Below are 13,549 nucleotides of genomic sequence, written 5' to 3'. Positions count from 1 at the left end.
ACAGATACATAACAGAGAAAGGTATGTCAGTATTTAGTATCACTTTTCAAGGGACTTGTCTTGCCTTGACTACAACTTGACTGCAATTTAACAGGGGGCCTTAGATTGTTCTCCAGCCGTTGGTATTTTTACTCTTCATAGCCAATATATAAAATCTAAATCAATCTCTTCTCTCTTCCCTGAAGAACTTCCAGACTAATACAAATATTACTGGATTTGAAGAATATTGTATTACATAAAAGCAACTAAAAGCCTCTTCTAGTTAAGAGCTTTTTTCCCCTAAAGGTAAAATAAAGGAAATCTGTAAAGCCAAATGTTAGTTGCATTGCACTTAATTCTAAAAAATCACATTAACAATGGGTTGAAAAAATCTTGCATACATATAATGTAATCTATAAACAAATATTATAATTTACACTTGGAAAATACCAGAAGTGGCTACTGGTATGATCTGTCTTCTCTAATGCCATAGAAAGTGTTTTTAACCACAAAGAATCTGTAAAGAAAACAAAGTAGTACACACCTACACACAGAATATAATTTGTCTTGTATCAAATGGCAAATCAACATGTAGTTCTAAAAAATAAGAATGTTTAGGGTATCCAGCATTTACCTGTTGAAAAACATCTGCCCCTTCATCATAATCCACTATTGTGAAAAACAGTTTGTTTGAAAAAGCAGATGAATAGCGCCATGAATTAGCCAGTACTTGATATTCTTCATTAGCTTGCCTGTAAAAGAAAGAAACAAACATACATCCATGTGGCATTTGCTGGCAAAAAAAGATTCTATAACCAGCTGCAAGGGTTATATGAATTACATTTGCAGTTATCATTCTCAATACCTATACTATCAATTAAAAAAAGAGTTTCAGCTAGTTATGCAACTCTTTGCTTTAAACTTGCCTTCTCCAGAATTAGAAATTCATTAAGTCAAAATATACATCCCAAGATGATGATAACAAAAAGCATTGTTTTAAAAGTCTCAGAAAACAGAAATACCCTGAGTGGCAAGCATCATGCAAACCTGCTAACATATCCTTGCAAGGAGATGCTTACGTGACCAATGAGTTTGATATTAGGATTTATTTGTTGGAAACAGCTGCACATAAGGAATTCTGAAACTAGTGGACAAATAACTCAGAAACATGGAAGTAGTAATCTTCATAAAATAGGAAAGCCATAGAAACTGCTAAACACTGGGGAAATGATAGTGCCTAAATGAACAGAACAGTTCTAAGTAGCATAATACAGTCAAGATTATTTCTTATTTTAAAAATAATTTGTTTTAAAAGTGATAAAGGATAATTCTGCACAACATATAAGGTTAAATAATCTTTTCTATCATCACTAGAAAATCATATTGCTACTATTCAAATTTGTCAGAAAGTTTCCTCTCATGGCTGTATATTCAGGTGAGGGGTTTTTGGTTGGGTGGGTTTTGTTTGTTCATCCATTCATTTTAAAAGAAAAAAAGAAAACAACAACAAAAAATACAACAAACTAAAAATCTTTGCCCTGTTTGCACTCAGAGGAAAGGAAAAGAAGTAATTACAGCAGAATTCTGGGACCCTTACAGGCAGAGACAGTCTCTAAACACAGTCACAGAACCACAAAACCACAGGTTCTTCCACAGGACAAATATATATGTCAATGAATAAATCAGGGGGGAACAAACAACAACAAAACCCCAAAGCAAACCAAAAAGAAAAACAACAAACCAAATCTGAAAGGATCCTTGCAGTACTTTCGGCTTTACATAGGCTGCTTTGCTCATTATTTCCATATTACTAATTAATCACATCTGCTGTAGAGTCCAAACCAAGGTTCTACCACCTGGCAACTTATCTTTGCATGTGGTAAGATGCAGAAGTAGCATAAATAAATGTATTCTGCAGGTTTTCTTAAAACAGTGTTTCTGTGAAACCAGGTCCATGTGTTTGATGGTGCAGAATGTTGTTTATTTAAAGGCTGTAGATGCAAAAATCTGTTTGTTGCAAGAGAAACTCTGCACTAACCACATATAATACATAATGTATTTTGAGAAAGCAGAGGGGGAAGACGATGATAGGACCGCAAACGTCATAAGACCTCCATTTCCTCATAACTGCGATCAGCCTTAGGCACGAAATATATTACCTACAACCCCAGAGTTGTATTGTATCAAGGAACATACTGTACGTGAAAAAAAATCAGTACAAAAAAAGGTTAAAATTAAATTTTACTATTTTACCCCCCCAAAGAATAAACATTATGAAGCACAACAAAACTCAGCTTTCACCCTTATTATCTGAACTAGTCAAATTTGCTACTTAAGACATAAAGGGCAAAGCTTGCAATTAAGAAAAAAGTTATTTAGGCATTAGTTTGGTTATTTCTAGAAACGGATACCATCAAGCAGACTAACATATTCACTGTCATCCTGAAGAGGGCAGTCAGACAACATCAAAGGCATTCTAAAATTTTAAGTAATATCTGTAGGGCACTGTTCTGTTAAACCTGCTATATTAAAGCTGAACCATTTTTATTATAAGAACAAGATAAAAATCACTTCATCTTGATGCAATCATTCTTCTTAGCCTACCTTTCATTTGTGATGAAACACTATTTCTGGGAAATTTAGATACTCCAGTTATGCCCCCACTATTTGAGGGAAGACTCTTGCTCCCATTGATCTCCATGTATTTTGCATCCTCGAACTATTTTGAGTGAATATAATAGTAGAAAATATAGTTCAGAAAGTATCATTTTGCAAAAAATTTTCTCAGATTTTCTATAACAGATTCAAAGCATAATCTCATCCTCACACTGAAGATATCAAAGCACTGTGTAAGATACCCTCATAGCAGCTCTTGAGGGGTGTTGAGACACAAGAGTGAATCAAGGAGGGGCAGGAATACAAAGTTACAGGATTACCACATACAGCACTGAAGAACATCCTACAGTCCACTATGGAATTTCCAACGGATACAACCCTAATACAATCACGTAACTTTTTGTAGCTCTAGTTACTTCTTTTCAGGTACAATAATAGTAAAAAGCATAAGCACCCGGTTGAAGAAATTTCAGCCTCCAATTAACATCAGGCAATAGAAACTCTGACACTTCTTACCTACCTATCATTAGTTAATATCGATTCTATCAGTTTGTTTCTATGAAGTAATGATAATTATATGAAATCATTGTAATAATTATATGAAGCACTATAAAGGCATATGGCAGAACTACACTTGGTATGAAAACCAGAATAACAATGTTAGCACTGCTTCTGTTAGTTTGAAAGGATTTTTTGATAAATGGAGAAGATTTAAATGTTGTTTAAATCTTAAATGACTGCTGCTACAGTCACCTCTTAAGAATTTCATCATAACAGCAACACAGGAACTAGTAACAAGAGTAATATTAACCAACTACTAGAAAATAGTGGTCAGATCAGAAGGCAATGCTACTTACCTAGAAAATTCAACATGCTGAAAAGTAAACTGCTAAGAAAGTGTTCTACAAAAACGTCTTCCATTACACAAGATGTGCTCATGAATATTAAAGGTTTTATTTAAAAAGATTAATTATGTGGGTGTCTATGGCAGATAATCAGATTTGTATAGCTTGAGCTATATTAAATTAGATTAATTTTATTCTACTAGTCCAATTATAGTAAGGAAAACACAAATAGAGTATTAGGAAAAGAATAAAAGAGACTGTGGAATTATTTGCCAAAAAAAGCTGTAAAGCATTATTTTCTGGCACGTTATGGACTGCACAAAACACTTACAATTGTACAATTGGCAAAGAATTCACTACCAGGTCACCTACCCATTCTTATCCATCTGTTTAAAGTAAACCGTGATCATTGCTGCAGTTTACTTCCAAAACAACTATTTGGAACAGTTTTCCCAAAATGAAGAGAAGAAAGGGCTAAGTGCATATTTTGATTTCTCAGTATTGAGAAGCTACTAAATTCGGAATACTTGTTTGCTTTTATTTTTGTTTAGCATGACTTAATGTCATGATGAAAAGAATCTAGAAATGTGTCCAGAAAATTCACCACACATGACAAAATGAAGACAGTACGGACACTAGTTGAAAACTACACTGTTTATGCAATCTAGATATCTACAATAGGAGAAAGCAATTATGCAATCTAGATAACTACAATAGGAGAAAGCAATCTAAAATCCATGCTATTCTATTTACAGCATCCCAGGAAACTTCCAATATTTTGCAGATGAAAAGAAGCTACGAGATCATATTTTGTAGAAGTTGCAAAGTGAAAAATAAAAAAAAAAATATTGGGACCACAGGGTTTGGTTTAACCTCAGCCAGTAACTAAATACCACACAGCCGCTCACTCACTCCTCCATCACCCAGAATCAGAAAAGAATGTAAAACTCAAAGGTTGAGATAAGAACAATTCAATAATTTAATCGAAATAAAATAAAATAAAAACAATAATAATAACAACACACTTATCATGAAAATGAGGGAGAAGGAAAGAGGAATGAGATCCAAAGAGAAAGGAGAAAAGAAAACCAGTGATGCACAACACAGCTGCGCTCACCACCCGTGGACTGATGCCCAGCCAGTCCCGGAGCAGCAACCCTTGGCCTTGGCCAACCCCCCATTTTATATACAGAGTATGACATCCCATGGTATGGAATACCTCTTTGGCTAGCTCAGGTCAGCTGTCCTGGCTGTGTCCCTTCCCAATTTCTTGTGCCCCTCCAGCCTCCTCACAAGGCTGAGAAACTGAAAAGTCCTTGACTTAGTACATCACCTAGCACACTGATGGTTTTAGTTGCTGCTATCAGCATTGTTCTCACACGAAATCCAAAGCACAGCATCCACCAGCTACTAAGAAGAAAATTAAGTCTAGCCCAGCCAAAACCAGGAGAGGAGTCTCTTATGATCCAAGTGTAAAATTACTGCCTTGTAAAACAGACCTCATCAATACCTCTATCAAGATCCTGAAGTGCACTGAAAAAGCAATTGCAGAACTTTCAACAGTTCTTTCCACATTTCCTCATTTCCTGTTCCTTCTTTGAACAAAAGTTCAAAAGATAATTCCCTCTCAGTACAGTTAAGAGACCCGTCAATGATTTTCTCACTACCTGCTCTTGATCAATCAGCAAAAAGCCGAAAGGCAGAGGATCCTGTTTCTTCCTTCTGATGACACCTCCTTGACTGTCAGAATTCTTTTTGCTGTTGACCTACTCTTTGATCAGCTGCTTGAAAAGAGTTTTCTCAGATATTTTGTTGAACAAGGAAAATGACAGAATTCCTCTCTCGATTAAAAAATCCTCCTCTTGGAGGTCTCATTGATAGGGTAGATGTTAATAAAATTATGTGGAATCTCTTCTCTCATATATTTTGTCATTTCCTTCCACACATTGTGAGTCAACAGCAGAAGGCAGCTACACTCATAGCCCTTTATGAAATACATACTACATTAAGCTCAAAAATACACAAATTATATGTTGAATTATTACTTACCTTTTATATAATCCTGTAAAGAAATATAGGAGGGACAGCTTAAGCAGTTGACTTTGAGCTCATTCTGCAGCAGGCTTTCTGCAGTAACTACAAGCTTGTTCCATTAAAACCATTAACTTCTGACAGAATTCATCCTTGTCACTCAAAGAAACAAAAGTCTTTAGAAAACATGTGCCACACATGCAAAAATGACCTCTCTCCCTCACGTCCTACATATATATTTTATGTATATACTTTATATGTATATTAACACACACATATGTATTTACAGACAGACACACAACTTCAGCTAATGTGAGTAATCAGTGCTACTTTCAATATAATGAAACTTCTGACACTTTTAAAAATGCAATAGTCTGGTCCAACATGAGGGTGAAGAAAATTACAGGCTATACAAACTCCTCTGCATTACCAGCCATCTCTAACTTCTTCTTCATAAATACTGTCTTTGCAAAACTGTGTTTTCCAAGAATCTGGAAGCAGGTTTGTTACTTCCACAATAAAGTACTATTAAAAATCATTCAGGACTGAAACAACATAGTTTTCAGTTTGTGCAGTTTACAAGTTTGTCTCCACAAATGGTCACCTGCCATTTCCATAGTCGACCTGATCATTTATGATGCTAATTCTAGGTTTTAATCTTGATTTGCAATGATTCAAACAGGCTCAGCTACATCTTTAAAAGAAACATTTGGGAATTCAGAGGTATAAACAAGCATATTAGAAACTATGCAAAACAAAATCCATTTGTTTCTGGTAGCTTGAAGTTCAGAGAGATGTACTTGTCTAATTTACATGTTTTTATCATTATCTCATAAGAAACTAGTGGCACAGGTCAAAATAAACCCTATTCACTGAAACTCAGTATCTAGCCTCTGACACTGCTTTGGTCTTTTCAAGGAACACTAAGGAAAAAAACAATCAAACAAAATATACATTTTTTTGTTGACAGGCTTCAACTCTAGGGGGAAAAAAAGAGACTCAAGTGACCAGTTTAATTTCTCTGACCCAGATATCCCTTCCTAAATGAAAACACCCCAGCAATGAATTTGAAAAATGAACCAGACAATAATGTGAACTGTTTGACAATAAAGAAGATATTTCTGATAAGCATCTGTATGCAAAGCAGAAATGGTTGCTTCCACCAGTGAGAAGAGAGAGAAGCAGTGCTTAGAAAGTAAAATAACAGATCTCATATAATTTGCTTACACACTGATTAGATGGTACAGCAACAAACAAAAAAAAATGAGTTAATGATAACAAAGAAGGATGCGGAGAACAGTCAGTACGGTGAAGGTTTCAGCAGGCTAGAGCTAAAGCCCATGTGCAGCTGAAAATCAAAGCACTAATACTCAATCAAGTAGAATGGGGAGGGTCGTTGAAGTCTGGTTGGTAAAATGGTGCCGATGCCTTTGGGAAAAATGTAGTGATAATAAAATGGGAGAACAGACTGCCAGAGGTAAGAAGATGAGAAGCAGAGAAGTTGGAAGAGAATTTCACCCAAAAATGGATTCAAGTCAGGCTAGTAGTTAATGTTTTCCTACATGCAATAGAATGTACCGGCTGAGAAACAGCCTCTTCATCTGTGTGAAGATGCTGTTGTCAGTGACTGTTTTTTTGTTCTCCTTCTTACATACAGAAATAATTTTTTCCAATAGTGTGACTGATGTGGATAACAGAGAGAAACTATCTAGTTGAGTGAATACCTAAGCACAAAGGGAAAAGGGAAGCTGGTCTTATTCTGAGGAGCCACTGTTTAGAGTTAGATTATTTCTCACTGTTCATCTACCCCCCTAAAAATCCAAACTGATTCATCATCTCAGTGCATCAAAGGCCCCTTCGGTATCCGTTTCCAGTGTGCTGTTGCAGAGTGTATACATGTTAGCACTATTCTTGGTCTAAAGCCAATCAAGGCTAACTATGTCTCCAAATGCACGTGGAAAAAACCCCACAACTTCAACTGTTAGAAACACATTCCACCTCACCAATGACTTCACATTCAAGAGCACGTAAGATATCTGATCTGTTATGGTTAATTCACCTCCCAATACCAATTATGTCTATTTAACCTAAACAAGTGTCAACAGGAAAACTGACATTTATGCTACCACTTACACAGCTATTAAGACATCATATGGCTTCCAATAGCTTTTTGGACCAGAAAAGTGAAACTTCCTTGTCCAGAAAGCTAGACGGAAATGTTGTATTCCAAATTCTGCTTTAGGATAAAGACAGAATTTCTTTGAAAAAACTCTAGAGGCATGACTAGAGGCACGACTAGAGGCACTACTAACATGTAACAGAAGCCTTCATGTGTTAGGACTGGATTGATTCAGATAGCCTACAGATGTATTTTCCAGTCTACAGTTTGTGAAAAAATTTCATTAAGATGAATATAGAAACAATCTCTGTCTCAAAGATAACAAACTGGTAGTTGTCTTTTAGAAACACTTACTTATAAATCAACCTAATTGGTTTTGGGCATAGAATAAATTCCAGTCAGTAATGTAGACATAAGATTCTAACTTTTAAAAGTATATATTAAAAAGGGACGTCAAAAATTAGAAGCAAATCAAGCAAAATTAAGTAAAGGGAAAGCATTAAATACAACAATATGATGTATAACAGGAACAAACAAGCCTAGCACTGGATGAACACGGAAGTTTCAAAATATTGGCAAACAAAGCATTCAAAAAGTTTTTCTAATTTATGTTTCTCAAGATGATAGGTAAGATCATGTATCCACCTCCTGCAATGACAAAGAAACTCTTCTCATTCCACTGGAAAAAAGATCGTATGTTGAATAACTTTTGCTAGAAGTACCTATAAAAACACACAATATGCTTTGGTTTTACTGAAAAAAGATCAGCTCCTTTGGATGAAAAGATATATTTTACATACAAAAGTTTCATATGGAGTCCCAGGGACTTCTTTGTATGTAGCACTTTAAGAATAAGTTGGTATTATTTCCATATACTTTCACAAATCATAGCTGTTAAGTGATTTATGTGATTGATGTTACAATATCCTCCTTGGTGTGCATAGAAAAGCCTTGGATTCTCTGAGACAGATTTGGTCAGCTTTCCACACGTATGTCCTTGCTATATGGATAGGAAAGACTTTTAAGACTTGGCTAAGATAACCTCAGCCAAGTTTCATCCAAAATTTGGAACTTCTCCAGCATTAAAAGGACGGGGGTGGGGGCAAAATATCTTTCATTCATACCTTCTAAAAAATACCCAAACTACAGCACTTTTGAGCCATGGACAGGCACAATAGTCCTTAATCTGGTAGAGAATTTGGATCTCTAGACTCTGCATTCACTTTCAAGAGTGCTAAAAGTGACATTAACTTTCTGAATGTAAGAAGCTACCTCTCTTCGTTGGTACAATCATTCAAAACACTGCCAGAAAAGTCATACTGATTTTATTATAAGCAGGGGCTCATTTTTACAATAAACATTCTAAATATAATGAAATCCAAAATCAGATACAAAATTAATGTAATTTATTTTAACAAGAGAGGGCACACATGATCTGTTCTGGCCTCAGATGTGTAAATCTGCAATGGCCTGCTCTAATGACAATCAGCTTTCACTGCTCTTCTCCAGAAGTGGACCACTTTTCCAACCATTGTTCCTCATCCTGTTATTTATCTTCTTTTGTATAATGATGTGTTTTTCATGCTTAGTATTTGATGTAGCTCTATGCAACAGCAGCACACAAACTTATTTTGTTTTCCCTTTTGAAAATACTGCATCCTGTTCTTTATAAACTGGACATTTAGAAGAGATAAGATACTGAAATGTCAAATCTAGTCAACAAAGGGAAAAGACAACACCATTTTTTTTAGATAATCCTGTGGTGTATAAACTAAGCAGGCTCAGTTTTTAGGGGAAAAAATAAGTAGTGATTTTTGTGACAGTTATTCAAAGTCAAAGATTTCAGTCTAAGTGCTTTTTGCTATTTGAAATACGATTTTTTTTTCCATGCAATTTTCTGAAAATATTTTGATGAGTAACAGTTTTCTTAAATCTTGGACAAAAGCATCCTCAGAGAACATTACAGATTAAGTTAAAAATCCACTTTTCCTTTAGGCAAATTGGCTAGTGAAAAGCTAACTATAAAGTAATGCATGCATTTCAGTTCTGTATATCCTTTCAGTGCTCCTGTCCATTAATTGGCCATTGATTTGAAAATGTCGATTTTCCTGATAATGGTTTTATGGGCAATATGATCAACATCATTAAACTCATTTTGTTTCACATGAAATAATGGATCACAACTTCACATTTATTTAAACAAACCCAACTGATAGTAGTATGTTGATTTTTTCCCTTCATTTTATGCTTAAAGATTTTGAGTTGTTTCTGTACATGAATGGCTAGCCTGGCATATTACAGGACAAAGACTATAAGCTGTTTTTCAATACAGGAAACAATAAATAGTTGTAAGCAAAATTAACTTCCTTAAAAAATATACATTTGTACGAAAATATTAACTCCCTTAATAATGGCAATATATATGTTGTTTTCAGATGTTCCACAAAAGAGCTGTATATAACACAGGCAAAGAATTTGTGATGGCCATTATAACAATGAATACACTGGCCCTTATATAGCTGAACTTAGTGCATCTGCTGTACTTTTATCTACTGGGTAGGAAAATAAGGAATGATTCAAAACAATATGGTAAACTTTCAACTCCTATTTCATCTCCAAAAGTTAACCTCTAGCAACACAAAGAAGAAATAACAGCAACAAAGTGCTGCAAGTTTTAAAGAAAAAAATCCTTTGACTTAAGGATGTTTGAAACTATCTGTACCTAGTCTTTCACAGTTCAGATGTAGAGGGGTGAACTCTTGGGAATGCAATTTATATACTTGCTTTCAAAACTGACCAGCTGACTTCAATGACTTAAAATTAATCTACTTAAAAAATGTAATAAAGCCTGTATATGAATACAGGTACACAAGTTAGTTTCTATTGTAAATGTCACATTCCAACACCTAAGAAATGTAACAAGCCGCTATATATCCCAACTTCAAAGTGCACCTATTTTAAACCAGGAAATGACATTTCTTCATATAAAGCTTATGTATTACATAGCTCTATGAAGTGTTTTGCTGCCTATTTAAATACTGTTTAGAACTCCCTGCAGAATAATCAAATCTATTACTAAACACAATTTCTAATGCAAATGCATATTTTGACTGAAGAAGGTTTTATTAATGCACTTTCTGATTTACTAAGGTAATTCAGTTCATGACTACCTTTCAGTCCCTTGGCCCAATTTCCATGTCTATAACAGTCAATTTTGGATTAACTTATTGAGCTAGGAACTTACAGAGAAAGACCTTGAACTTAGAATACCAGAGCCACTTTAATACATATTCTAAAAGGAGCCACCAAAACATAACAAAGTGCAGTGCCAGACAGTATTCCACAATAAGCATGTCCTCACAGAAAAAATATGCTTGCATGTAGGAACTATCTAAAGCTGTGAAATTACAGGGTAATTCACTTCTTTATCAGAACCTTGGACATCTCTTAAATGAAGAAATCAGTGAAATGTCATATTATTAAATGGTAACGAATCACTTCTGACACAAAACGTCTTTGGAAAGATCAGGGTCAACTGATAACAAAATACAGCAGATTTCTTAAAGAGAAAGTCTACCTCAGTTGTGTATATTTTATTCAACTGTAATTTAATAAAAACCCAAACTAGGAAGACTAAAATTTGACATATAGATTAAAAGGCAGTTGAAGAGACACTGTGACCAAACACATGAGCCTGTTAAATAGTAAGCATCTATCCCACGCAAAGACCAATCCTACTCAGTGTACTGCACATTGATTAAAATGTACACTTGAAAACTGTGGTGAGGAAGGTGAAAAAGATCACTAAGGTATAGATTACCTGCAGACAGAGCACTGCCGCTGCGGCTGGAGAGCAGTGAACATCACTATCACAGAATAGTTACGAGGTGGAGCCTTCACAAATCTTCGGAATTTGTCTCCATTCATGCGGATGACCGAGCGCCTTGAGCTCCACTCCATCAGCTGTTCCACCTTCTCAGCCAAAAGATTCTGTAATTGAGGACAAGGATGAACACTGTTTAAGCTTAAACTTCAAGGACTTCGTACACATATTCTGCCTTTGCATGCACACAGCACCTATGGACTTAAGCAGATTGGGGGCACCTCCATATAGCTTATAGCACAATTTAGTCTTCTATGTAGACAAGTAGATTTTAAGTACTTAAAAAAAAAAAATAACCCAAAGCGGTCTTAGAAAGGATACATATAATGAAATAAACAGGTTGCTACCAAAGGCAAATGAGTGGGGTAAGGCTGATTATCTAAATACAAGATAAAAGTACAGCAATCATTTAACTTTCAGTAAAATTTGAAAATTTTAGAAAATGCAGCGTTATATTTATTCTGTTAGTAAAAATCATAGCAGTATACTAACAGTCACTCAGATATTAAGACCAAAGAAAAACATAGCTACAAAGAAAAATAGTTATTACCTTCACAATTTCCTTACAAATATGTATCATATTGAATTTAAATTAATGTAAGTTTTGTATTTTGCTACAGACCAGAGTGCACTGTCTTATGAACCCATCTAGGCACTTTCCATTATGAGATCAACACTTTTAGTTGCTTTCAAGGTTGAGATGCCCAAAATATTTTGACTGAAGTATATAAGAAAGACCAAAAATTCCTTGTGTGTGGCTTTTCTTTTGCATGAAAGCATTCCAACATATGAAGCATTTAGAATCAGGCTATGAGACATATTAGCAGATGGCCCTCAAGTTAAATACATTAACTAACATTCCTATGAAAATCTATTTAGTTTGGGTTGTTTGTTTTTTTTTTATCAAGTAAGCCTGACGTCACACATGCTCAGCAGAGACTTTTTAGTCTCCTGAGTTATGTAGGTTCAGTGAAGTTGCTGAGTGCTGAGAGAAGGTGGGAAGGACAGAAAGGGGGACAGACAGAAACGGAGACAGAAAGTGAAGAGGAAGCACCAAACAAAAGAGAAACTAAGTTCAGAAAACAGGAAGGTGTGAGAACTCTTACAAAATACACGAGTTAGTGAAAGGGTATACAAACTGATGAGGGTCTGCTGTGGAAGAGAAGAATAAACCATCTTAACAAAATATAATGAAATGGGAAAGCTCTGAGAAAAAGGGATCAAGACACATAAGGTGAGGATAAAATTCAGATACTGTGCAGGAACCACTGAGCAAGGAGACAAGGTAGCTTTTCTAGGAGTTTGGGTTTTTTAAAGAAAAAAAAATGTAACATTTTGACAAATCAGTAAGGCTATAAATAAGAGTAAAGATAGGTATGTGAAGGGAAAGGAGGAATGAAATAGAAGGATAAAGGAAAATTCCATTTTGCCTGTCAGATCTTCCATCTTAAAAATTAGCAGATGACGTCCCTTGGATCTCCTAATAAGGCACAGCTCATCGTCATAAGTTCTGAGTCAAGAAGAAGCTTTGATCAGTGTAAATCATGAACAGTTCTGAAACAGCCACATTTCACATCTATTTGACCGTATAAAGCCTTTAAATAATAACAAAAAAACCCTTTTAGGTTTTCATTACTATTCTAAGAATTTAGCTGAGATTTGCAATCACGAAAGTAAAGAAGAGACTACAATTCTGTCTGTCAAGAGAATACCAATGAATCAATCAATACAGCTTTTCTTCTGCAAAAAGCCCTATTTTTTGGTAGTTTTACTTTAAAAAAGATATTTTGTAAGTTCTGTTCTTTAAAACAAACCATAAAGCAGATCACATAAAAATGAAACCTATGCATTTGTAAAATTTCCTTGGATTAGCAGTACCTGGATTAAATCTTTCTGTTCATTTCAAAAGATTCACTAGTTTTGCAAGAGGCACTCCACCTGGTAATGCATAATAAAACATAAGGGGCCAAAAAGTGATGCGTATTCATATTTCCAAAAGCTTTAATAGCTGAAGCAAAAAGATAAAACAAAGAAAACTGATAAAGATACATTAATTTTAAATTAGCACAGGAAGGA

At 35.0% G+C, this 13,549-nt stretch overlaps 1 protein-coding gene across 2 annotated transcripts in view; it reads right to left on the bottom strand.

Moving 5' to 3' along the window:
• Positions 1–13,549, bottom strand: part of TUSC3 (tumor suppressor candidate 3) — a 137,916-nt gene that overhangs the window by 77,600 nt on the left and 46,767 nt on the right. For both annotated transcript variants that reach the window (XM_055700898.1, XM_055700897.1), the window contains exons 2-3: positions 11,411–11,580; positions 614–731 (exon numbers count right to left, since the gene is read on the bottom strand). In XM_055700898.1, the coding sequence (XP_055556873.1) occupies positions 614–731; positions 11,411–11,580 (288 nt within the window). The remainder of the gene's footprint in view (positions 1–613; positions 732–11,410; positions 11,581–13,549) is intronic.

This window comes from Falco cherrug, chromosome 1 (genome assembly GCF_023634085.1).
Source record: "Falco cherrug isolate bFalChe1 chromosome 1, bFalChe1.pri, whole genome shotgun sequence".
Lineage (NCBI taxonomy): Eukaryota > Metazoa > Chordata > Aves > Falconiformes > Falconidae > Falco > Falco cherrug.
This window is presented reverse-complemented; position numbering and strand designations above follow the sequence as displayed.